The sequence below is a fragment of the Armigeres subalbatus genome, chromosome 2, assembly GCF_024139115.2.
Source record: "Armigeres subalbatus isolate Guangzhou_Male chromosome 2, GZ_Asu_2, whole genome shotgun sequence".
Lineage (NCBI taxonomy): Eukaryota > Metazoa > Arthropoda > Insecta > Diptera > Culicidae > Armigeres > Armigeres subalbatus.
In genome coordinates, this window is record NC_085140.1 from 339712309 (window position 1) to 339738252 (window position 25944).

The 25944-nt window shown below is 38.4% G+C and overlaps 1 protein-coding gene across 1 annotated transcript in view; it reads left to right on the forward strand.

Annotated features, from left to right (window-relative positions):
• LOC134210006 (uncharacterized) overlaps positions 1 to 25944 on the forward strand; it is a 46991-nt gene that overhangs the window by 10637 nt on the left and 10410 nt on the right. Inside the window, exon 2 of the mRNA XM_062686032.1 lies at positions 15391 to 15784. Coding sequence (XP_062542016.1) covers positions 15391 to 15784 — 394 coding nt within the window. The remainder of the gene's footprint in view (positions 1 to 15390; positions 15785 to 25944) is intronic.

The following is a 25944-nucleotide window of genomic DNA, read 5'->3' on the forward strand; positions in this document are numbered from 1 at the left end:
AAAAAAAAGTATGTAATAAACAAATTAGAAAAAAATGCCATTAAAAAAAACCTGTTTTCTTGTTTTTAAAATTAAGCATTTATTCAGCATTCCGGATGCTAAAGTAGGATTGAGCATTTAAGCATTAAAGGCGACTATAGGGCTTATTGGCATTTAATGTTTTGCAGTAAAGGCGCATATAATGCCACTTAAATGCTTTATATAATGCTTACTGATTACCTGGGTATGTTTTCCGCTCAAACACTCCGAGAATTCAGTAGTCTGCATCTTTTAACGTTCATGCATCATGGACGTACAGGACGATAAAGCTAGACAGCTAGTTTTGTCCTTGCCTGTAGGCTGCGATTTAACTGACTACGCAAACCATAGAAAGTGCTACTTACAGCCTGAACACGTATTTTCACCTTGCGGCACGTCGATATATGAATTCGTCAACAACCTTAAATCGCACTTCATCCATTTCCGCCTCGGGACCAACACCGTTTGAACTGTAACGTTGTCTGCCAGCCATCAAGTACTTAGTTTTGACAGAGTTTATGATCAGTCCTATTCTTTCAGTCTCCCGTTTAAAAAGCACGAAAGCCTTTTCCACTGCTCTGCGATCTACACCAATGATGTCGATGTCATACGCAAAACAAAGGAGCAGTTTCTTTGCACAGCAGATCTTCGATTTGCGCCTTCAAGAGCTATGTTGAATAGCAGATTTGAAAGCGCATCGTCCTTCTTCAATCCATCTTACGTCACGAACGAATCGGATGTCTCTCCAGATATTCTGACGCTTGATTTGGATCCAATCAGCGTTGTACGAATCTGCCTAATGAGCTTTGCCGGAATGCCATGTTCTAGCATTATATGCCACAGTGCGTTCCGTTTCACTGAGTCCGTAAGTTGGATTCCAGGATTTTATCAAGGGTTTGTCGAAGAGTAAACATCTGGTCCGTTGTTTATCGACCTTCTCGAAAACCGCCTCAATATTCACCAACAAAGCTCTCCGCATACAGACGCAGTCTGCTAAACAGAATTCGGGAGATTACCTTGTAGGTGGTGTTGAGGAGTATTATACCTCGATAATCAGCACAATCGAGTCTGACGAGCTTGGTAGTCATATAACTATCGCTTCTGCCTCATACGCAGGAGGTCATGGGTTCAATCCCAGGCTCGTCCCTTTCTTCCTACTTTGTATCTTTCTCTATATTTCTCTTGTTCTAGCAATCACTAGAACAGCAAATGGACTTCCATACCGTTCCATTTTATTCCCATACCTTTAAATTGACTATTCTAGTAGTAACTGCTTGAATTAGAAATGAGCGGAAAATCTTGTTTCCTATATCCAACTAGAATTCCATCAATTCCCTATCACATGAGCTGGGCAACTCGTTAACCAAGACGAACCACTGCCCGTCATCAAACTCACCCAAAAATTCCAATAAAATTCCGCTTGAACTCGTGGCAAGTGCAGAGGTATATTCGGCTTGCAGTGGGCGAGTGATTGCACCATCATTTCCTTCCCCTTCCCTACATTGACTTACACGTGGCAGGCACCAGTGTGACCTAACAAATAAGATACCAGTTCTTGTATATTGAAGATGAGTGCTACTCCCAAGCAAACATCTGTTGGTTCTCTGTGCAAGAATAGCTGATCTGGTCATAATGGAGTAGCAACTACTATCAGCAGCTCAAGCTCAAGATAATTAATACAATCGAGTCTGTATTTCATGCAGATAGGACGGCCATTAAGCCAGCTCGAAGGTATTTCTTCTCCAGCCCAAATCACTTCAATCACTTGGTGGATTTTTTCGTCCAGCCGGTCACTCTCAACTTTTAGAAGCTCGGCCGGGATTCCGTCCTTCCCAGCTGCCTTGCCGATCTTCAGCTTAGACCTGTGCGCCGCCGCGCCACGCCGCCGCCGCCGACACTTATTGACGTACGCCGACGCCGGTCAAGGTGTCGGCGGCGCGCCATACGCCGGGTGGCTCCACGCCGCCGAATTTCGTACTTCACGCCGATGATTGGCCAACACAAAAATCACAGTATGTTGTGTGTTTGCATCTATCATTATAATAGCCTCGTGAGATGCGAATGCAAAAATGGTAACTTGGCTTCTGGAGCTGGAGCACGATGGGACACGTGGCGCATCAAATTGAACATTTCCTTCACTCCTCCTTGTACTTAAATAGCTAGAATTGCTCTGAAAAAAAAAACGGGTTTTATTTATTTTGATAAGAATGCTCAAAGAAATTTCTTGATTTTCCTTAAATAATGTCCAAAGGACATCCTGTAGGAAGTTCTGAAGGAATAATTTATTTATTTTATTTATTAGTACACCATCTTCGACCATGTCGCACAGATTGCTTCCTTAATAGCTAAATTATTCTAATTCTCTAATCATAGCACTAAACACATTTTTGGACAGAATAAAATCGAACTTGTTACAAACATCGTTAAAAGAACGCAAACACAAATCAAAACAATTATTGTAGCCAAAGATTTGTTCTGTGAAAAGGGATCACAAATAAAGGCGAGTTTGGCAATCTGCGTGAGAGAACATTCCAACGTACGAGCTCCAATAGCTTGGAACAATCCAGATTCCCTGTTAGGAGGTCGAAGATAAACAATCTCTGCATTTGCCTGGCGGAAAGCGTTTCCAAGTCGATCAGCTTGCAACGACTTGGATAGCTCGGGAGGTAAAATGGTTCGTTCCAAGGTAGCTGTCTTAAAGCAAACCTAATGAAAGTTTTCTGAATTCTTTCGAGCGCCAGCGTATGGATCAGGTAACATGGGGACCAAACTGATGAAGCGTATTCTAAAATGCTCCGTACCAATGAGCAGAACAGTGTTTTTATACAGTAAACATCGCTGAAGCAGGCAGCATGACGACGCACATAGCAGTACGCAGAGTAAAAGCATGGCCAAAACTATGTCAATCATTTTATTGTCTGTAAATGCATTAAATATGCACAGCAAAGTGTATTTTTTCGTATTTATGCTTTTTGCATTCATAGCAGTGCAGTATGACCACTGGCGGTGTCATTTATTGTTATTTTATAGAGCATCATTTGGCGCAAGAACGCTGCCTTTGAGAACTACAGCGTGCTTGCGACGAGTGGTGCCCACCTCTGGATCCGTCATTTAGTATGATCTTTCTTATGCTATTTTTCATTCTTTGATTATCATTACTTACAAAAAATTTTGGCCTCACTCTTTTTTGGAAGCAAAACATAATTTATGTGTGCTTTGTGGCTCAAAACCAAGATTATTTATCTTTTTGACTAGCTTTTTAGCAAACTTCACTTTATTAAAATACAAATAAATCACGATTGCGTGAGGATGCGTGAAATGTGTTTTGTGGAGCTTTTTAGGGAAACTCCAATCTTTCCAACGCTGAAAATTTTGTTGCTTGGACGAGTTTGGAACCTAATTAAAAGTTTTATTTTGTAAAACATATTATTGTAAAAAAGGTAGAAAAAAGCTAGCAAATGATTTCATGATTATGGATCACCTAAAAACGGTTTCAAATCGAAACATGCTTGAAAACGTTTTACATACTCTCATCATTGATACCTATATTGATTTTCATCTTCAAAATCACTAATAACCAAGAAAAACACGAAAAAACGTTAACATTTTTTTATGCACAATTGATACTAAACTAGCATTGAAATTATGGTGAAGTTTTGACAGTCGGCATTGCTTACAAGTAAACAATATTGTTTCAAAAATCCCTTGGCAAATTAGTATTACTATTTGAGAGTTCAAAAACGAAAAATAATATGGAAATATCCAAAATTTTTGTTTTTGACTTTTGGCCAGGATTTGGGCTGAAATACTCCTCAGTGCGACGGATAAATCCCAGCACAGTGTATGCCTTAGATGTTATGATGCTGATGTGTTCGTTAAATCTCAACTTCGCATCGATGGTTACTCCTAGGTCACAAATAGAGCTGGCGCGTTCCAAGTCGTCCGGTCCAATGGAATAATGTTGCAGGATAGCGTTGGCGGAACGTGTGAAAGTTATGACCTTGCATTTTTTACTGTTTACGCGCATGCCGTTGTCGCCACACCAAACAAGCAAACGATTAATGTCGTCCTGAATAACAGCACAATCAGCACGAGATGCAATTACGCGGAAAACTTCAGGTCGTCAGCATATGAAATCTTGCTTGATGAAATCACTAAACCGAGGTCGTTAACGTAGATGACAAATATTAGAGGATGTCATTGAAAAGATATTGGAGCGCCTGCAGTTCACCGTCACAAAAGCCTTGCGACCAGATAGGTAAGAGTGCAGCCATTCTGTGATCCACGCTGGAAATCCTATGTGATTCAGTTTGTCGATAATAGTATCATAGGGTACAGTGTCGAAAGCTTTTGCAAAATCGACATATATGGAATCAACTTGTCGCTTGGCTTCAAGCTCTCGAGATATGTTTGACACGTAACACATCAAGTTTGTTGTTGTTGAGCGGTTTTCATAAATCCATGCTGGCAGCTCGAGATAATCGGTGCAGCGGCTCTATACAATCTTGCGTGGATCAGCTTTTCAAAAACCTTGCTTAAACAGCAGAGGATGGATATTCCCCGATAGTTAGTGACGCAATTTCGGCTTCCAGATTTATGGATCGGTATTATGGACGCGGTTTTCCAAGCAAATGGAAACACTCTGTCTTGGAGCGAGCGGTTGAACACTGCAGCAATTGGGGTTGCTAACGTGGCGGCGCAATTCTTAAAAAATGCAGGAGGAAGATGGTCTGTTCCTGGACCTTTAGATGTGTCAAGATCATCCAGAGCTGTTCGAATCTCATCAGGAGAAAACTGAAAGCATGGTAAGCTGATGTTGTAGGAAGGTATTTGACCAAAACAATTCTGGCGACGGACAGGAGATGCTATACGGAAATACTTTATACTTTCGAAAGGTTACCTGCTTCATTGCTTGATCTTGAAGTAGTTTCATTAAATTTCACCAAACTGGGGATAGTTCCAGAAACGGGAATGATTCTCCTTCACAGAAGCTTGAACGTTGTGCACATAGTTTTCGTGGGTAGCTTTATATTCCAACTCGAAATCACGAAGTATGTCCCTGTCAGGAACGTTTTTTGTTACGAAGTATCGGCTACGCAGCTTGAAGAATTGAAGAAAATGCTTAGAGTTTTGAGGATTTTTTGGATTCATCCCCGTAGTAATTTCTGAATGATTTCCTGATGGAATCCCAGGAGAAAATTCTGGAAGGAAAAATGTCCAACAAAATTCTTAAAGAAATTTAAGAATGTCGGGAATTTCTTTAGGAGTTCTCTTGGAAATTGTTCTAGGAATTCGTACGGAGAATTCGAAATTTCATCCTAGAATTTTGGAAGCAAATAGCGGAGAGAATTCCGAAGGAAATACTAGATGAATATCTGAGGCAGAGTAGAGACACTTACGCGAAGCACGAGGGATAGAGAGAATTTACTTTCAACAGTGTAATCCCACAGACTAATAAATAAATACGCAATACTGTATTTTGAAAAACAATACTCAAATAAATCTGTGGGTTTACTTGAAATGTTTTCCGAAGGAAGTCTTGGAAAAGTTCTGAAGGAATGAACCTAAAGAAATTGCTTAGAGTCTTGAGGAATTTCTGGATCTATCTTCGTAGTATTTTTTGGAGGATTTTCTGGAGGAATCCCTGGAGAAAATTCAGAAGGAATGTCCAAAAAACATTTTGAAGGAATTTAGGAATATCGGTAATTCCTTTGGAAATTATATCTGACATCTGAAAATTTGTTCTAGAATTTTGGAAGGAAATGTAGAATTACTAGAAGAATTTCCAAGGGAATGGAATGCCTTATGGAATACCTGGAAAAGTTTCAGAGGAATTGTTAAAATAATTTCCGAAGGAATTTAACAAAAGTATGTGTGTATGTACAGTTATCCATCATTCTGGCTTGAGTCTTGCTCTGCATGCGGCTCCACCCAAAATTACTATCGAATTCAAATACCATTCTGCTTTCAATGCACTGCTGTATGAAGGGCAAAAAACGGAGGCGGCAGACCCGTAAGCAGAGACACTTACGCGAAGCCATCGGAATCTCCTTTCAACAGTGTAATCCAACAGACTGATAAATAGATTCGCAATCCTTTTTGAGGTTTTCGAGGGCTGGCTTCTTTGAGGAAGGTGCGTCAAATCCATTACAACTGTGGGAAAGTGTACCCATCTTCATTGGTAGAAATTTTTATTTCCAATTCCAAAAAGAATTTCTGAAGGAATTCCTGATGGAATTGTCAAAATCAATCTTAGAAGAATTTTTATAAGAATTTCCAGAAGAGTTCCTTAAGATAATTCCTAAGATCCTAAGAAGTTCCGAAGCAACCCCTAAGGGAAATTTCAAAGAAAAAGCTGGTTTCATTTGTGGACGTTTTTTGAAGGAATTCCTAGAGAAATTCCCGATGGAATTCCTAACAGAATTTTTGAAGGTATATTAGAATGAGTTTCTTGATGTTTTACCGAACTTATTTCTGAATATATTTTCTAGGGAATTATTTAAGGTATTTACGAAAAAATCTGTGGAAATTTTCGAAGGAACTCCTGCAGTAAATTTCAAGGAATTCTTATATTTTGGGAGTTTTTCTTGGCATGTAGTCTTGTTTCTAGAGTCAAAACTGAGTTTGTTTGTTCACTACTCTCTAGATTTTAGAAGAAATTCTTAGATAAATATAGGAATTTCTATTTAAATTCCAATAGCTATTTGTTTGGGACATCCACTAAAAAATCCTTTATTTAAAATTCAGAAGAAGAAATACCCAAATAAATTTTTAAGGGAATTCTTAGAGGAAGTTCTGAAGAAATTCATCAGGGAAATTCCTTTTTCGAATTTTCTGAGGAATATCTTAAGGAATTTCCAAACGAATTTCTGGATTAGTATCCAAATTACTTCCCAATGAACTTATGTGCTGTGAAGCGACTATATCCTAGTGGAGGATGTGATGTAAACTTTTGCTGTGGACATATAAGCTACACCTATTAGGATGTTCACCTCATTAGTGTGGTGACCATATCACATTCCCTAGGAGCTGGAGATGGCTGAGGCCACTCCAGAGAGGACTTGGCTCGCTTCATTGGTGGCAGCGGTGGGATGCGTTGAGCAGTTCGCAGGACATCGTCCACATCGTCCAGCAGCAGCGCATCCAATTATCAGCGACGGATTAACTTGGCGAGGTGCCTTTAATTGAATTAATTGTTTTTTTTGTATTTACTCTAGGTGTTTTGCAGGGTGTAATGATCCTTCTCGAGACGAAGTCGTTATTACAACCCTTTGTTCACTGCCGTGCCTTGAGAGGTGCCTTTGTAGTGCAGGATCTGTAAAATAACCAATCTGCTAATTTGATTTACCATTATTCACCTAGTCATTAATTCCTAGCTGAAGAAGCAGCTAATCCGAAAAAATAAATGATTAAAATAGTAAATCATTTATTTTCTCATAGGGGATGAGTAATGTGGTGCTTGTTCTTCTCTCCACCGACCATATCACATTCCCTAGGAGCTGGAGATGGCTGAAGCCACTCCAGAGAGGACTCGGCTCGCTTCATCAGTCTGACTGTAGCTAGTAATTGTACATAAAAATAATAAAGAGCATCATATGGCTGCGTGAAACTTTTTTACTCAGCTAAAAATTCTTCACGCCGAATCACGCCGCCGCCGCCGCCGCCGAACATTGCTTGCGGCGTGACGCCACCGACGCCGCCGCCGCCGGTGTAAAAATGGCCTTACGCCGCCGCCGTTCACAAATACTTCGGCGCACAGGTCTACTTCAGCTCTCGAACAGTCACTTCGTCTAGCGTTGGTGGCTCCACTGCTTATCAATCATACGCAATCCTGTTCTGTTTGTGCCCTCTCTGTCCGATTGTCTATTCAACAATAACTCAAAGTACTCCTTCTACCACCCCTGCTCGGTCGGTCAACAGATTTCCAGAGCCGTTACTTATCATGACTGGCGCAAGTGCGCTTTTCGTGCGCATGTTGTTGATCGTTTTTCCGTTCGTCGTTTCTGGAAAGCTTCCCTCTGCTTCCGAGAGTACTTTTTCATCGTACCCTTGTTACTTACGCCGGTGCAGTTTTTTCTCAGCTGTCCTTAGCTCTTTATATCGTTCTCTATTTTGCCGTGTAGCATGTGTTTCCTGGTCTAGGGTGACATTGCGCATCTCGACTCGAAATGAGCTGATCATGCAAACTGTCATACGACAGAGCTGTCGGAAGGAGATGCGATGGTTTTTCTTATCTGTCGCTCTTTGGCCCTCCACATCAAATCAACCTTTCCGTTGACTTACTCGTGTGGTACCAAGTACCTCTGTTGAACTGGACTTGTTGCCACAATACGTTCAAAATTTCTCCAGTTTGGAGTCCTTCGTTTCTTTCGTCGAACTTATGAACGAATTGCTCCGCAACGCCCTCACTCGACAGTCGCTGTATGTTCAGCCGCATGGTTCTCTCACGATCACGCCTATAACCGGTGATGCTTGCGTGCAAAATAGGTGCTACAGATAGTCATTCCTCTGGCTCCGGAAAAATTGACTAGCCTCAGACCGTTGTCATCAATAATTGCGTGGAGGCTCTCTTTTCCAAAACCAAGTAACAAACTCCATGCTTCTTGAATTTATTCAATTCTTATAGCGGATTTATAATAGCAATAACCATGCTAGTTGCTCAGTCTTATTGTCGCTCTTATTGCTATCAATAAACCTCAGCATATTGAAAAAGCTCTAAACGTCATTTATCTAATTATGAGCCACTCTACGGTTGTGATAAGGAGCATGGTAATTCTTATTTTTAAAGCTCGATCAAAGCTATAATTTTTGGTCGTAATGAGGTCAAATAAATTACCCCAATAATAATATTTGTATTGCAAAGAGTTTTAAACGGTTTTTAATAAGAGCATGATTTTTCTTGAAGAAATTTATGATATTTATATTAAAAATAGAGAATTCAAGTCTATTTAGTGAAATTTATCATTGAAACTCATTATTTGCATATAAATCTTTCTATATAATAAAAATGAGTTGAGTTTTCCTTCCTGACGATTTAACTCGCGAACGGGTTGACCGATTTGCAAGATTTTTTCCCTAATCGATTCGTTTTGGGATCCGCAAGGTTTGTATATACAAAAAGTTGAAGAATTTAACGGGGAATCGTAAAAAATCATTAAAATACAATTTTGGGTCAGCTGTTGAGGAAAACAAAACAAACGCACGAAAATTAATCTAGAGTGCGGTGCTGCAAATAGTTCATTGTGACATTTGCAACACCCGGGCAAAGCTGGGTTTCTTTTGCTAGTATAATATAAATATTAATATCGATGGGATCAGTGGAGTTTTATGATATTATTGTTATAATTAATTTACTTGAACGCCCAAAACTACAATATTTTCGAAGCGCATGGTGTTCAATCTTATTTTTTTTACTAGCTTTCAGCATAAAATTCAACGTGCGCCTAATTTTGATCGAAATATAAATTTAAAACAATACAAGATTGATTTGCATCATCAATGTATTGCCTTTCTCGTACAACAAAGTTGTACCGAAAGGTTACGCGATTTCTCCAAAAAGAACTTTTTATAGAAGGCCCGGAGACCCATAGTTTTATATACCGATCGACGACAGCTGTCGTAGTCAAATTCCCCTTTTTTAGTGGCAGTTTAAAAAGGATGCCCAAATTCTCTTTCTTTTCTTTCTTTTATTTAGTCTACATCTAAACAGATAACACTGAATCAACAATTTGACGCCACAATACACGGTTCGAGACCGCATAGCCGCATATCTCCATCCTCGAATACGCCCCACGCTCGCTTAGTCGTTGTGCACCTGGTCTGCCCATCTCGCTCGCTGCGCTCCACGCCGTCTCGTACCTGTCGGATCGGAAGCGAACACCATCTTTGCAGGGTTGCTGTCCGGCATTCTTGCAACATGTCCTGCCCATCGTACCCTTCCGGCTTTAGCTACCTTCTGGATACTGGGTTCGCCGTAGAGCTGGGCGAGCTCGCCTGAATACTCTTATAATAGCTTTATAGTGGTTATCTAGAGAGAGCCACTTGGTTATATCTTACTCTTATAGTTGTGATCAGAAGGTTGCCGTTTAATAGTGGGTGTTATTGTTAGATCTTATAATTTGATCTTGAAAACCATTCCTAGAGCGGAATAAAACTTCAAATGTTACTGAATGGGCGAAAGAACTCTTCCCTTCCGACCTGTGCGTTTGCGTCATCGATGATGAGTTTCACGTCATGTTTTGAGCATTCTCCGTAGGTCTTGTCTAGATGCTCATAGAACTCGTCCTTCACATCATCGGACTTGTCATTGGTTGGTGCATATGCATTGGTCAAGCTGTAGTTGAAGAATTTCCCCAACTGCAAATGATTCGACGCTTACCAAGCACTACAACTCCGAGCTTCGCTCTCTTGCCGCTACTGTAATAGATGTGATACTTGAATGAGGTACCCGCAATTGGCTCAACTGCGCGGAATTCTTGTTCTACTGTTCCTCGCCATCGGACCTCATAAGGTCACTCCTGACGGAATCCAATTTTCAAAGTACTCGCGTTTTCAAGGGCACACCATTCGATACGGAAGCAATGTACAACTGTCATTTTTATTGTTTCACGCATGCTGCGATGCAGCAAAGCTGAAAAATAAAAATGGCAGCTGTGCGTTGCTTCCGTATCGAATGTGTGCCCTTGAAAACGCGAGTACTTTGAAAATTGGATTCCGAAAGGAGTGACCATAAAGTGCTGCAACCCCCATCTTCACCTTTTGCAGCTTTCGAGTAAGTAGGGCAATTCGTGCAGGTTCCATCAGGGTCCCAACGTTCCAAGTACCGAGTTTCCAATCAGTTTTCGAAGAAAATTGTCGTGTCCGTTGCCGATTGTTCAGTCCTGTATTTTTCGGGGTTGATTGGTGGTTTTTCGGTATGCCGCCAGGGCTGCAATCCCTAGCCCCGTGATGGAGCTGCCATCTTAGGAATAGCTGACGTGATATCGCATTTCTTGTTCAGCCGCCCGCTACGGGTCAGAAGCTGATTTGGGCCACGTTTAACATGAGAAACAGACGCTCATGTAGATATGATTAAAGTCCCCCCATTCCAGGACTATGCTAGTGCGCTTTGAGCCACACACAATCGGTTTGATAGTTTGCGGATACATACTGTCAAACCCCAACGCATCCTAGACATGCTCCCAGGTTGCACCCTCTCACTCTAGCTGATGTCAGAGGGACAACAGTGCCCAGCCTACAGTACCAACTAAGTACGCAACCCTTAACTGAGTGAACTGAGTGAAGAATAAGGCATTTGAGGTTTATTTACCGATTTCGAGTGTATTCATGAGCTGTTGCCGTGACAGTTCACTTTATTGATCAACAATGTGGGTTGCTACCAGGGCCGGATTTAAGGGGGGGTGGGGGGAGGGGGGTGTTGGGCCGTGGCCTCGTGGACAGCAACCCTGCAAAGATGGTGTTCGCTTCCGACCCGGCACGTACGAGACGGCGTGGTACGCAGCGAGCGAGATGGGCAGACCAGGTGCAAAACGACTTGGCGAGCGTGGGGCTTATTCGAGGATGGAGAGATGCGGCCTCGAACCGTGTATTGTGGCGTCAAATTTTTGATTCAGTGTTATCTGTTTAGATGTAGACTAAATAAATGAATGAATACATTACCGCAACTATAGGAGCACCCACGAATATCGGAACTTTTACCCTAATTGATTTTGAAACAAATTGCGAAACTTTAGTTATGATCATTAAACTTCTCTGAACGCATCACTGAAACGTGCATTGCAACATAGTAGCCTGAATTTGTGTCTGCTATATTTCACGCCAGGAGCAGCAATGTTGCCTGCTGAGTAGTATTGCGATTAGCTACAGAAAACTACGATAAATATTAAATTAGAATACTAATTATTGGAACGACTAATTAAGATCCGGTTTTCGTTGAGCGAAAGCTCTTGAATGTTCCTTTCAGCTTTGTATGTTTTCTCTTCGCCTACGCTTAGTGGGGAGGCGCTATTATTAGTATAATGAAAAATTTATTTTCTCCGTACTATTTTCCATGTAAACTTGAAACGGCTTGTTCTAAATCTGTTTGCACCCAAATCAGCTCAAATTTTCTGAGGACACTGCTTTGTAGCCGCGCATTTTACCGCATGGATAAGGAGGGCATCTTGTCCTAACAAGTTCCAATACTCATGCTTTCTTCTTTGTCGATGACCAAAAAGTCGATATTACTCCACAACGCTCATCTGATTCTCATGCTCTGAGTGTCAACCTCATGATGTACGAAGGCAAAAAAGATAATTTGGCTCAGAAACCTCGCAGTTAATAAATGTAGAAGTATTTAATGAATACTAATCTGCAATGCGGCAATGTCCTAGTGGGGGATGTAATGCGAATAAGAAGAAGACGACCAGCGCTATTTTTGTCGCCCCTTCCCAGATGTCAACTCACCATTTCGTAGCCCACTTCCTATCTTCAGGTGATTATACAACAAAGTCAAAATCGGCCATCTTGGAAACTAAGTGCTTTTGACGTAAACTACGTCTAAGGGGAAGACTCTGATACAGGGTGACAAATGAAAATTTCCAAATCCGACACCGTCACGAAATCATGTAAGATTTTGAACGTTAATAGAGCATTCATCTTTCAATGGACTTTTGAGATTTATATATCAATCGACTCGGAAACTCTCCACCAATTTTTCAGTTATATTGTAACATTTGATTATCAACGTTAAAGTAGGGTATTGGACCATTTTGGCAGCACCTCTTTTTCCTGTTTGCAACGTGAGTCTCATTCGGCCGTCGTTCAGTGTAGTTGGTTTTTGGGCTCTTCTTTTTGTGCGGTGCTTCGCACCAGTTTGCCACTAAAAGTAGGGCCAGAGCAGCGTTTACTACTCTGGCGCATCTCAACCGAATGGCTTGGTTTGACTCATATTCCGAACACTGACGTTTTAGCGCCCTAAAACTAAAACTGTCATTGGTTTTCCGCACTGAGGATCAAGATAACAAACAAATTCAAACTGCAGTGGAGAAAATTACACGAATAAAGTTAAAATGGGCTTTTAAAAGCTAAAGTTCGAAATATGAGTCATGTTCGGAATTTGAGTCAAAACGGTACATGGCTAGCATTTGTTGATTTCTAGTTGGCGCAACCGGGTTTTATCGACTCGCGCTTCTTTGTCGGACTCAACAATACGACTATCCCTTCTCTGCCAACTATTCCTGGTCACTCCAAATAACAGAAGGCTGAGATTCTGCAAAAGGTCCAAGGCTCGTATTCTTCCACCAGTGATGACTCGATGCTCTGACTACCATTGGGCAGAGGTACCTGTTTGTCCGTAGCCAGAGCAGAGATTCTTCTGTCTGTCGTAAAATCGCTAAATCGTGGTACACGCACTCACCAGTATACACCCCCAGCAACAAACATATTGCACATCGATCACAGTAACTTATATATGCCCGAATTCTCTTACAATATGGTTACTTCAACAAGATTGGCTCAACGTGTGCTGCTTGGGATATCATAACCATGTAACGCTAGTGAGTTATTTTTATTTCAGAATAGTATTATTTAATAAACATACTCCACTATATCCACCTATATATTACTACAAATAAACTAGAATAGTGGGCGAAAATTTGGAATGAAACTGAATCCCTACTAATTTTACTCTAAGTCGAATGCAACAGTTGGAATTGCGAAAAGCATTATTACCACTTGGGGTTTTGAAGTTAAAATTTTATGTTATCGTACCGTCGTCGGGGATACAACGGGTCAAATGGGGGTGAGAATGCGTCACTGTTTCAACTACATAGAATGCTTGTAGAAAAGATTTATTGTATCTGAGAACAATAAAACTGAATTATAAGTGACCTTTTTGAACGATTTTGTTATCCGACCTCCAGACTGTCGGTGAGGGCTCGGACTTCACCCCTGACTACGGTATCCAACATTTTTGCCTTTCTCGTACAACTAAGTTGTACCGAAAGGCTATCATTTCACTCCGAAAACGAACTTTTTATAGAAGCCTCTAAGACCCATAGTATTACATACCAATAGACTGTCTGTCCGTGTGTATGTATGTGTGTATGTGTGTGTATGCACAAAAGCTATAAAAAACATTAGGCAACTTTTCGTATAGTAATCCTTAACCGATTTTCTCGCAACAAGTTTCATTCGACAGGGGACAAAGCCTTGTTGATCACTATTGATTTTTATAACGATCGGTCATTGCGTTTCAAAGTTATGAAGAAAATGATACATCGGACCATAAAAACCCCATATAAGGTTGGTGTCTTAACTAAATGCGAGAAAGGCACCACCAACGCTAGGTGGATTAATCTGGGTTTTTTTTTATATTTTAAGTTATGGTAATTTTGCTCTAAACCAGTGACATGAGTAATCGAATGAATTATCTTAAAATATGACTACATTCCTCAATGAACCAGACTGTTCTACGTAGTTTACGTTGGGCGGTCGTGTCTTGTACATAACCCTTCAGATTTTTCCAGTATATTTGTTCAAGAGCACGAGTTGATAGAACCAACGATCAAACATTTGATAGTGCATTTGCTCACTTATGCTGACCAATCGACTTTAATTTCAGCTCTAAACGAACCTTATTACATCAGATTTGGGCTTCTGGAAATAATAGTAGGGAAGCATGTGCTGAAATGTGAAACTCACTACGGGATGGATTGTATAACCACTTTCGTCATGTAGAAATACAGTGATTTCACGCATACGTCCGTCTCCAACAGAAGGCGAATAATCTTCCATCCGTTCCTTGCGATCCGCTCTTTAGTTTTCTGAAGTTCTTTCTACAGTGAAAGAAACTTTCCAGGCATTGTCGACAGTAGCAGTGTATATTTGAAACTATTTAGCTACTTACCAAGAGTTTGTTTCACCATGATAACCCCTATGAAGAACTGCGCATTGATCCCGTGAACAGACTTTTACCGTTTTGTTGTAGTATCAAACTTTTAGTAGACAGCATTTGGTGTCTAACATCACTAGAGATAACTTTGTCTATTCCTATGCGAATCTGTTGTACCTATTCGGCTGTGTTTTATTTTTTTATGTATGTATTCTTAATCTGAATGGCTCCAGCTGTTGGTCAAAAAACTCCAGAAATCCTTCCCAGTTCAAAATGTCGAAGGCTTGATGAAGGAGAGCGACAATTTTCACTATTCCGCTGTTTCGATGTTAATATAATATAATTATTTTACCATTACACAAGTATTTCTACCAATTCATTGTATTTACTCATTGTTTCTGTGAGTCTTTGATATGTTATCGATATGATAGTTATTTACGGTGATGTCATTTTCCCGACAACGTTATAATTTGCATTTTTTGTATTTCACCCGCCCACAGCATCTATCACTTCAACCGTGTGCAGCGTCCCCTGTACAACACTACGCATCGTGCTCCAACCCTATGCAATGGGCCCTCCACAATCAGTACGACTCCCTTCGGGAGCAACACCATCTACCAGAACTTTAACCCGTCGACGACGGGTAGCTTTAGCAGTGTGGCCACCACCCCCAGCCTCTCGACGACGACTACTCCGGCACTGGCTTCGGGACCCGGAGCCACCACGGGTGGATCAGCATCGACGCCAACGACACAACCGCCTCCGTTGGCATTCACGACACGGAACCGCATCGAGGTAGCCTCCGAGCAAGGTTCGATGCCGAACAGTAAAAGCAGCAAGAACAACCACCACCTGAACCAGCCTGTGATAGAGTGCGAGCGGGATGATTTTTTGGTAAGTCAGGAATTACTTTAAAAATTGAATCCGATCCAAACAATATGCGTGCTCAAGTGTTAGAAACAAATATCGTATGTAGAAACTTTTAATTATCGCAACAATAACAATTCTGTCCATTACTAACAATGTTGATAAATTTTCCAACCATCCAAAGTTTGATGTGTCTGGGACATTTTAAATTATTTGATAATCCCTATCTTGATAAAAGCAGCCTTAATGCTTGCATTGTAATGTTTTTCAATGATATTTCACTCAAGCCGACATAATATATTAACTATAGTAATTTTCAGTTATTGGGAAAAAATCAAATTCTCGTTCCCGATTGAATTCCAGAACGCCTCAAAATTTATTGAACTCATTGTCGAATCATCAATTGACTTCATGATTCTTTGTTGTTCTCTATCAAAAGGCTGTAAAATAAAATTTAGTGGGGTCGCTTTTTACGCGGTTTGTTTTTGTTTATGTTTGGGGCCTCCTCCCCTACTCTGATGGAACAAAAAACACCCACTAGCTGACATTTTTTATGGAGACGCATGATACCCTGCAGGCCATTTGCCTTGCATAATTTTTATAAAGAAATAGGTATGCATGATAGCATCCTATCAGTGTAACCAACCAAAACACATTTTCCTTAACCCATAGAATTAAATATAAAATATTGCTTGCTAGAACTGAAATGATGATTTTGTGGGATTATGGAAAACACGTTTTGTAGTCGAACAAACTCTTGTTGAAATAAAATTACATATATTGTCCTGTAGAAATTTCTATCACCAACTAGATCACAATAATACATATATCCAAAGCTTACTTAATATTGGGTTTCCAGCTAGCCTTGTTAGCAAATGCATGGGATTGCTTACCCGGAGATGGCAAGTACGATTCTCGATTGGGTCAAGGGATGTTTTCGGGTGGGAAACATTGTCAACGCCCTGGGCATAGTGTATCCATTGCACTTGTCATACAAGATGCATACTCATGCAATGGCGGGCATAGAAAAGCATTCAATTAATAACTGAACAAATGTTAATAGAATACAAAGCAGGCCAAGTTCCAGTTGGAATGCAGAGCCATGGGAGAAGAGAATAAGCTTAATTAATATTGAAAATTTTCCTCAGAAAATGCGCACACAATTAACCACAAAACAAAATAATAGCTGCCGAGTTCAATTTTATTCAGAAAACGCAAAACGTGTGACATCCACACCAAGGTCAGTTTTGCTTCCCCTGCCTTTGGCGGGGGGAGGTGGTGTTTTCTGGATACCGAATAATATCCTAGTGCCAGCACCAGACCAGACCCATAGTTGGTGCCCCTTGGGAGCACGTTATCGTGTCATTCACTATCAACACGACGCGACGTGCAGTATAGCGAAAACAGTTTGGACGGGGGGATTATTTGTATACATAATGTCACTCTGAATAACGGTCGTCCCACGTGCAACGCAAAACTGGAAAACACCTACAACTCCTTTGGCTGGATTGCAACCCTATCCGTGATCTGGGCTGCAGACGTTGCTGCTGGTGTGTACTTTCTGGAACACACCCATTTGAGTACCCACTCAGACGAGAGTTTGTTTATTATACTGATTATGTATACGTGTGCATGTTTTCCGGTGCACATCAGCAATTTCATGAAGGATCTAACTTTGCAGTTGAATAGCTTTGTAGAATTGCGTGGTATTGACTTGGGAAGCAGTTGGAAACTGTATAGAACTTATTGTATAGCGAAACAAATTTCATGTATTTGATTAAAATGCATAAGTGCATGTTTATTTTCCAACTTGATAATATGTTTGAATCGAAAAATTGAATATCAAAACAAACTGAAAAGCATGTTTGTTTTAGGCATGTCTAGCAAGCTGCCTTTTTCCAACTGTCGGAAAAATGAACAGAAACTCGGATTCTATCGGTTGGTAGAAAAAGATTATTTTCTATCAATTATGAAAATAAAATACAAAGCTAACTATATGGAATTGGCACTAGGGCGTTTTTTTTTGGAAACTGAATGATTTGTTCGGATTTAAAAATTATTTTTTTTTACTTGAAACCTGAGATGCTTGGCTGAGAAACAATTCAGAATATTGTTTAACCATCACTGTTCTGGCCCTAGAAACAAAGCGTTATAGAATTCCTCAAGGCACCTCCCAGCAGCCAAAATGTCATTTCGGTGCCATGGGATTGCTAATTGGCTAACATTTTTTCAGCAGTTATTAACAATTCGGGATTTTTTGACAAATATGCATAATATTGCATATAAATTGCATATGACCATTGTTCTACAGGGTGTCTGCAAATTATTTGTACAGACTTTGATAGTTTGCTTCTACAAATCAAAAACAGACAATAGTGGACTGAATCGGTAGCTATATGGGCATAACAACTCAGCAGGCTGTAACAGATGTATATTCTGAGAACACTGAGCGTCATTTCATGTATAAAAAAAAATCTTTGTGAATGCTTTTTTTTCTGGTTTTCTGAACAAAAAGGAATTGCCTTCCTACTCACCCGATTTGGATTGAATTTATCACTCGGTATGGTCTCTCTTGAAATCAACAGTCATCAAAACACCGAACATATTATCGAGATAGGTAATTGAAATCATGTCACAATCGTCAAAAATGTGTGAAAAGTATCTGTATAGAAACGTGCGGCCATCGTGATTTTTTTTCAACACGATCGAAGGCTTACAACCCAGGCTACATTTTAATGTGAACAAATTCAGCTTGGTTTATGTAGTCCTATTATAATAACATGCAATGCATGCTGGTTCTTTAATTTATTCCAAAAAAAAAAATAAAAACCTGTCTTGTTGTACGGATAATTTGCAGACACCCTGTATATACATACAAACTGTGTTCTCAATACACGAGAGCGAAATTACAAAAAGGTCATGAAATGACATTACAATAATATCATTCGACACTAATTTTGCTCTCACGTCTCCATTATCGGATTTAAAATTGATAAAATTGATAAGTGATAAATAAATAAAAAATAGAATTTTATTGAAGGATGCTATATACGGCCGCTACGTCTCCAGTTAGCCTTGCGAACAAAGGCGTAGGACTGCCAATCCGGAGATGGCGAGTTTGATTCTTAGTCCGGTCTAAGATAATTTTGGGTGGGAAACATTCTCGACTCCCTGGGCATAGTAACGCACAACAGTCATTTTTATAATTTCACTCATGCTGCGACGCAGCAAAGCTGAAATAATAAAAATGACAGTTATGCATTGCTTATGTATTGAGTGGTGTGTCCCTGGGAGGGAGATTCAGATTAAAAAAATATGAATGTCAGTGCAGACCTAACTTTAGCTGTCATGAAACGTCACCGCAGACCTAGCTGAAAATGTTTAATAAATGGGGAGTATCGATACTGATAATTTGCTTGAAAACTATAAAAAGCAGAAAATTATATTGAACATTATCAATCTATATTTGAAACGACGGTTGTGAACATAAAAAAGCCTAATACAATCGAACTGTGAAACTTGTTTGAAAATGGTGTCCATTGTAAAGAGAAAAGGAGACGTCTAGAATTCATCTTCTTTTACTTTTGCTCATCGCTTATTAATTCATTATCTGCATCGCTTGTTTCACGTTCTTCAAAGTCAACCCAATCCGCAGCTACAGTAAATTTTTTTTCGTGATTTTTAACGTGAATAGTCGAGTTTTGACGTTTTGAAAAAAATACGTAAAGTGTTCATCGTTCGAATCTGGCATATATGGTGCATGGAAGAGAGATTTGGCTTTCAACTTCCGTCTTTTCCCACCCGTTATGAAACAAGCTACTTCAAAATGCAAAGGAAAACAAAAACACATTTGCCAACATGTATAATCAATCTTTGCCAACCATTTCTTTAAGAGCCAGTTCGCGAGAAGCGCGACCCCCTCTTGTATCGATATTCTCCGATTTGGATGAAATTTTCAGGGTTTATTCATATATGTAAGAGAAGACATTTTGCAAATTTTCAGAATTTTTCATTGAGAGGAAGTGGGGTAAAAAACCAACAGATCTAGGATTAAAAACTAAACTCGTAAGCCAATTAAGGAACTGAAGAGCTTTCATCTCATATATAATTTAGAAGCGCCAACTCAAGAATTTCTAAGAAAATCGCAATTTTCTGCAACACTGTTTATTCAAAAGAAAGTTCACACAAATTTCGACCCTACTCAAGATGTTTTCCGATCTGGTGAAAACTGTCCAAACTTTTGTCTAAGTTGAAATTAAAAATCAGAATTTTCCATTAGGGAGTGTAGGGTAAAATAGTCCTTTAAAAATAAATGTCAAAAAATATATCATTTTTTATGTAAGTTCTAGCAGAAAATACATAAGTTTAAAAAAACTGTTTCTTCTTCCTTTCAATTCATCTATATTTTTCGTCTCAATAGATACGTATATCCTTCGCTGATCTATATTAGATAGCAAACTATTTGCAGAACAATTTTCAACAGAAGTAAAATAGGACCAAAATAAGTGCCTTAAACATTAGCACGTCATTCGCAAACTGAAACAAAAATGAACGGATTCGAAGAAAGTGCTTGTTGATATTTTTTTGAATCAGCTACAATTACTGTGGGTACCGGTACTGATGTTGCTTTTACAGCTATGCAAAAAAAAACAATAAATTATTCTTAACGGCAAATGAGCAATTTCGTAGCGTTGACTGAATGGACTATACCAGTTCTAATCGGGTGTATACATTTTCAAGGGTTGGACAATTTTATCTCATAGGTAATGGAATACCCTCGATTCTATGTTTACACAACTGTGTGAAAAACACTCCAAAGTTTAACAAAGTTGCATTCATTTTGCACAATACGGGAAAAACCTTTTTTTTCTACAACGACACGGAGAGCACACACACTATATTTTACACTATTGAATAGGATAGAGTATCAATTGTCAGACGATTTGAAAACACACCCCCCATGAAAATACTTCAAATTTTAGGATACACGTTTCTACACTCATAGATAAAGTATATATATTGTAGATCGCTTAATCAATTAATTAGAAGATTACCAAGCAAAACTGTTCTATTCTCGGTCTAATTTACACCACCTGAAAGTGCTTGAGTACCTCAACAAGACTGTGTAGTTGATTGTAAAAAGGATGCCTTAAATATCAGCCCTTTTCTCTTGAAATCTTTACTAACCTTATATGAACATATTTCCAACCAACCATAAGGTGGGGTTTGCTAGGAAGTAGTACTTGGGTAGTAACAGCTTGCAATACTTTTTGAGAAGTCTATCTATTGCTTTTTTCACCGAGGAATAGACTACCGTGTTGAAGTACCAAAACAAATGTTCTCACTTCCGAATGGATGGAAACTAGCTAAAGCATTGGATTTTGCTTTACGTCGTTCTTGAACCATGCATCGTTCTTGCAATTAAGACGTCACCATGGAGGAACTGGTGGGAATATATTTTGGTGGAACAATATTTTTGAACGGGAGTTTAAGACGGCGCTAAGTTTACAATACCTCCGCCGGAATATTATAGAAATGACATGACTAGTTGACCAGTTCACGTTATTTTTTGAGATTGAGAGATTGTGAAGGATTTAATTGTTGACAGATAAAAAACCATAAAAATACTAAGCTTGGAAGAATTTCGAAGCAAACTAGCAAAATCACTAGTTTAGTTGCCAGTTGGGTCGGAATAATCAAATCTATGAAGTGTGGTTACGATTATCTTGTTTCGTAACATTATTTACATTTGGAGATCTATTTTACCCGTCTCTCCCCATCCCAATATTTTGCCAAATAGTTTCATCTACATATAGAAATAAATCTTGTAAGTTTCAGCCAGATGCTGAAACATCGATAAAATGGAGTTGCGATTCTCACAAACTGGCTTGCAACAGTGCAATGTGCAGAAACTCATAATTTGATTGATTATTCTTAAGTCGGCGCACTGAAATCAATTTCAATAAGTTTGATGAATATTCTGCTTGAGCTCACATATGAAAGACTTTTTTACCCAATTTACCAAAATTGCTCATTTGTCATTAAGAATAATTGTATAGCTGTAAAAGCAACATCACTACCGGTACCCACATTAATTGTAGCTTATTTTAAAAAATATCAACAAGCACGTTCGCCGAATTCGTTCATTTTTGTTTCAGTTTGCGAAAGACGTACTAATGTTTAAGGTACTTATTTTGGTCCTATTTTACTTCTGTTGAACATTGTTCTGCAAATAGTTTGCTATCTAATGTAGATCAGCGAAGGATATACGTATCTATTGAGACAAAAATATAGATGAATTGAAAGGAAGAAGAAACAGTTTTTTAAACTTATGTATTTTCTGCTAGAACTCACATAAAAAAAGATGAATTTTTGACATTTATTTTAAAGGACTATTTTACCTACACTCCCCTAATGGAAAATTCTGATTTTTAATTTCAACTTCGACAAAAAGTTTGGACAGTTTTCACCAGATCGAAACATCGAAATTTGTGTGAACTTTCTTTTGAATAAACAGTGTTGCAGAAAATTACGATTTTCTTAGAAATTCTTGAGTTGGCGCTTCTGAATTATATATGAGATGAAAGCTCTTTAGTTCCTTAATTGCCTTACGGGTTTAGTTTTTAATCCTAGATCTGTTGGTGAAAAATATTCCCTTTGAAAAAACGACCATTTTTTATCGAAAAAGTCAATTTTCTCCTAAAGTAAACAACTTTATAACCCTATTAACCACTTGGTATAAAGTACTAATTGAGTAGTAAAAGCGTGCAAAATTTAAACAAAATCGGTCACTCATTGCCAAAGTTATTGATTTTTTTTGGTTTTGGCGATTTTTGAACAATAATTTTTGAAGGGCCGTTTTAACCCACTTCCCCTCAATGAAAAAATCTGAAAATTTGCAAAATGCCTTCTCTTACATATATGAACAAACCCTGAAAATTTCATCCAAATCGGAGAACATCGTTGCAACCTCTCTTGGAAAGGGGGTCGCGCTTCTCGCGAACTGGCTCTTAAGTTTCTTCAAAATTCTTCATATCCAATTTTAAAAGTTTTCTTATGAACCATCGATAGCGATCGATGCATTTCATAAACAATTTTAAATTACTCAAAAAAATGCAAAGGATCTTTCCAAAATATCGATACCGTTAAAAGGGTTAAAACGATATGATTTTTCACCGTTATAGGTACTTTAGCGATCTGTCAGAATTTTTGATAAGAACTTTAATTTTAGGTTCTTCAGAGGAACATCGAGAGTTCTCTTTTATGCGAATTTTAATTTATTTATTTATTTGCTTAATCGTGATTCGAACCAGGAAGAAAGAATACTGTAGAACCTTTGCTCAGAGATCTTAATCATTAGACCACATGTAGTTTTGATTGGTAATAGCTAAATTGCATTAACATTCTATCCCATATAATTTTTATTCAAATATAGTCAATATGTAGGGGAATTATTTTCCTTACCCCAAAACATCAATTACCGGCTATGTCCTTGTGAAATGGTTCTTCATGACGACAATGCTATCCTTTCATAATCAAAAAGCTAATGTCGTTTCATTCAATAAATTTTTATCTAAAGAATATAAACTTCTGGAGATAAACAAACGCCAAAATACCGATGATTTGATGAACAAAAAGGGATAAAGGTGTAGTGGTGATCATTTATGAAATTATTTGTCAAAATATATCATTGCGTTGATATTATACTTTATTAGAAATCAGATAACGTTTCATGAATGCTCATGTCGTTATTGCGAAGTGGTAAAGATGTTCCGGTGTTCATCTTTAAAATGCTTTTTCAAACTATATCATTGCATTGATATCATACTTTACGAGAATTTAGATAACGATTCATTGAAATTTATATCATTATTAGGAATAAATTTGTGTGAAGAAATGTCGACAAAATTATCAAATTTTATATAAATGACTTTGAATGAGTTTTGGTTGTTGAGTTGATCGAGATAGATGCTAACAAGAGATTTCTCGCTTAACTTTTCAAAAGGACCTAAGTAAATTTTTTTGAATACTGCAATGAATAGCTTTCATGTTGTTCTGTTGATTGCGCTATTCAAATTAATTCATGAAAAAATGTTACTTAGGTCCTTTTGAAAAGTTAAGCGAGATTTGTGTTTCATTTATACTGAATTTAATCCAACGCAATTTGTGATTCCATCTATAGGGAAGCGAAAAACGACTACGTTCCGGATACTTCTTAATCCAATACTCCGGGAGAGAGAGTTTCGCGAGACACTTCATATTTCAAATTCCCGCACTCGGAACGTTATCTGAAACTCGAGAAAGTCACGCACCGGCTTCAACAAAATCAACGAAAACATCGATGACACGCAAAACAAAAATTGGTCAGTCCGTGTGACGCTCGCTTTGGTATATTTTGCTGGTCAATAATTTTCTTGCGTCATGGCGTTTAATTTTATTGTTATTTCGTGTGTAGTATCTGGATCTCCCTCCCAGGGGTGTCCTAGAAAACGCGAGTTCTTTTAAATTCGGATACCTTATATCCGTTTACAACTTGACAGTTCAGGTATTCAATCATAGTCAATTACTTATACTTTGAAATGCGTATGAGGTTGTCTGCAACAAATGTCAAGTTGCAGTTATCAAATATAAATTCCATAAAACTGTTATAACTTTTTTGTTTTCCAAGTTTTTAAAACACAACAGTCACCAAATGGCGTAATTTAGTATTATTTGGAACTTCATAGAACATGCAAAAAATTTAGAAATGTTAATAAAAAAGATTTAATGAAAATACATTTTTAAGGGGTTGTAGGCAAATTTCGAACTTGAAAGTTTTGCTACAACTATTGTGAAGACTTACTTATAGGGGGATTAATCATTAAGATGAATACCTCTAAGGAAGCGCATCAAGTTACTGATAAAATGTCTAGAAGGCATTGTTACGCTAAATTGCATAATAAAGGTACTATTGATTAACACGCTAAAAACACACCAAGTATTGAAAACGTCAAAACAATAATTCGAAAGATTGTTCCACATTCTCATTTATTTTAGCATAATCAAATAGGAAACAATTCGAACAAATTGGTTACGGTCGTATAGTTTTAGTCCTCCGTAATGAATATGAGAGATTTCGTTTATTTAAAGATTGATGTGAGATACAAATTTTGTTTTTCTAGAAGTTGTATCGCAGCCCTGGGCAATCAGTTTTCCATGTGACATACTTAATATTAATTAATCAATTTTATTTTTCTGAGACCACAGAAACATTGAGTTGTCTTTTTGTGGATGATACGAATGGCTGAACAGTCGAAAGAATATTCGATGAGTGCCTTTCTCGTAGGGTTTCTTACCTCATTACCGGCCTAACATGCGTACGACTGCATTATTTAATTGATATTTATGACAGAAAGCAAATACTCTTGAATTTTGTGGTACACGGCAATGGGGTTCACTTCTATTTAAAACATAACTATTCATGCTAAACATCGTTTAAAAAGCTTTTATTTGATTTAAATTAACGAGGTGTAGCAAGTATTTCAGCCACAGCGATTGCTTTTCCGGGATACATCAATTCAATTCCCAGCATAAGCGATTTTCACTCAATCTCTCAACATCTTAGTCTCTCATTCTCTCTAGGGACGGTAGAAAATGCGACGTAAACAAAAATATGCACGCTCGACGACAACGTGCTGCCAGATGGTATTATTCATAATAATTTTTATTTTTGGTTAAGAAGATATTAAAAACAATATTTTTTCACTTTTTGAAATCGAGAGAATTTCTAAATAACATGATAGCGTCAACGTATTAAACAGTTTTCCTCTTAACGATGAATGATCATATTCATACTAAAAATGGATCCTGGCCTTTTGGCAGCACGGTCGGCTAGAAGTTCTTGGGTCGAGGTGATTTTTTATTCGGTTTGAGGATACGTTTTCAAATTAATTCTAATATGTTCACATAAGCTTCAGTGATGCGAACAAATAGAAGAGATTAAAATGCGTTAGTTTAAGTCTTCCTTGAGAAAAAAATTTCAAAACCGAAAAAAATATTAATTAAAGCGAAAACATGCAAAATGATAGAAAATGCGATACAGACTCCTAAAGTGGGTTTTTGTCCTTTCTAATGTAATTTTTTCAATACATTTTATGATGCACGGAAAGGCATCATCGCCGCTAGGTGGATTTATCTGGGTTTTTAGG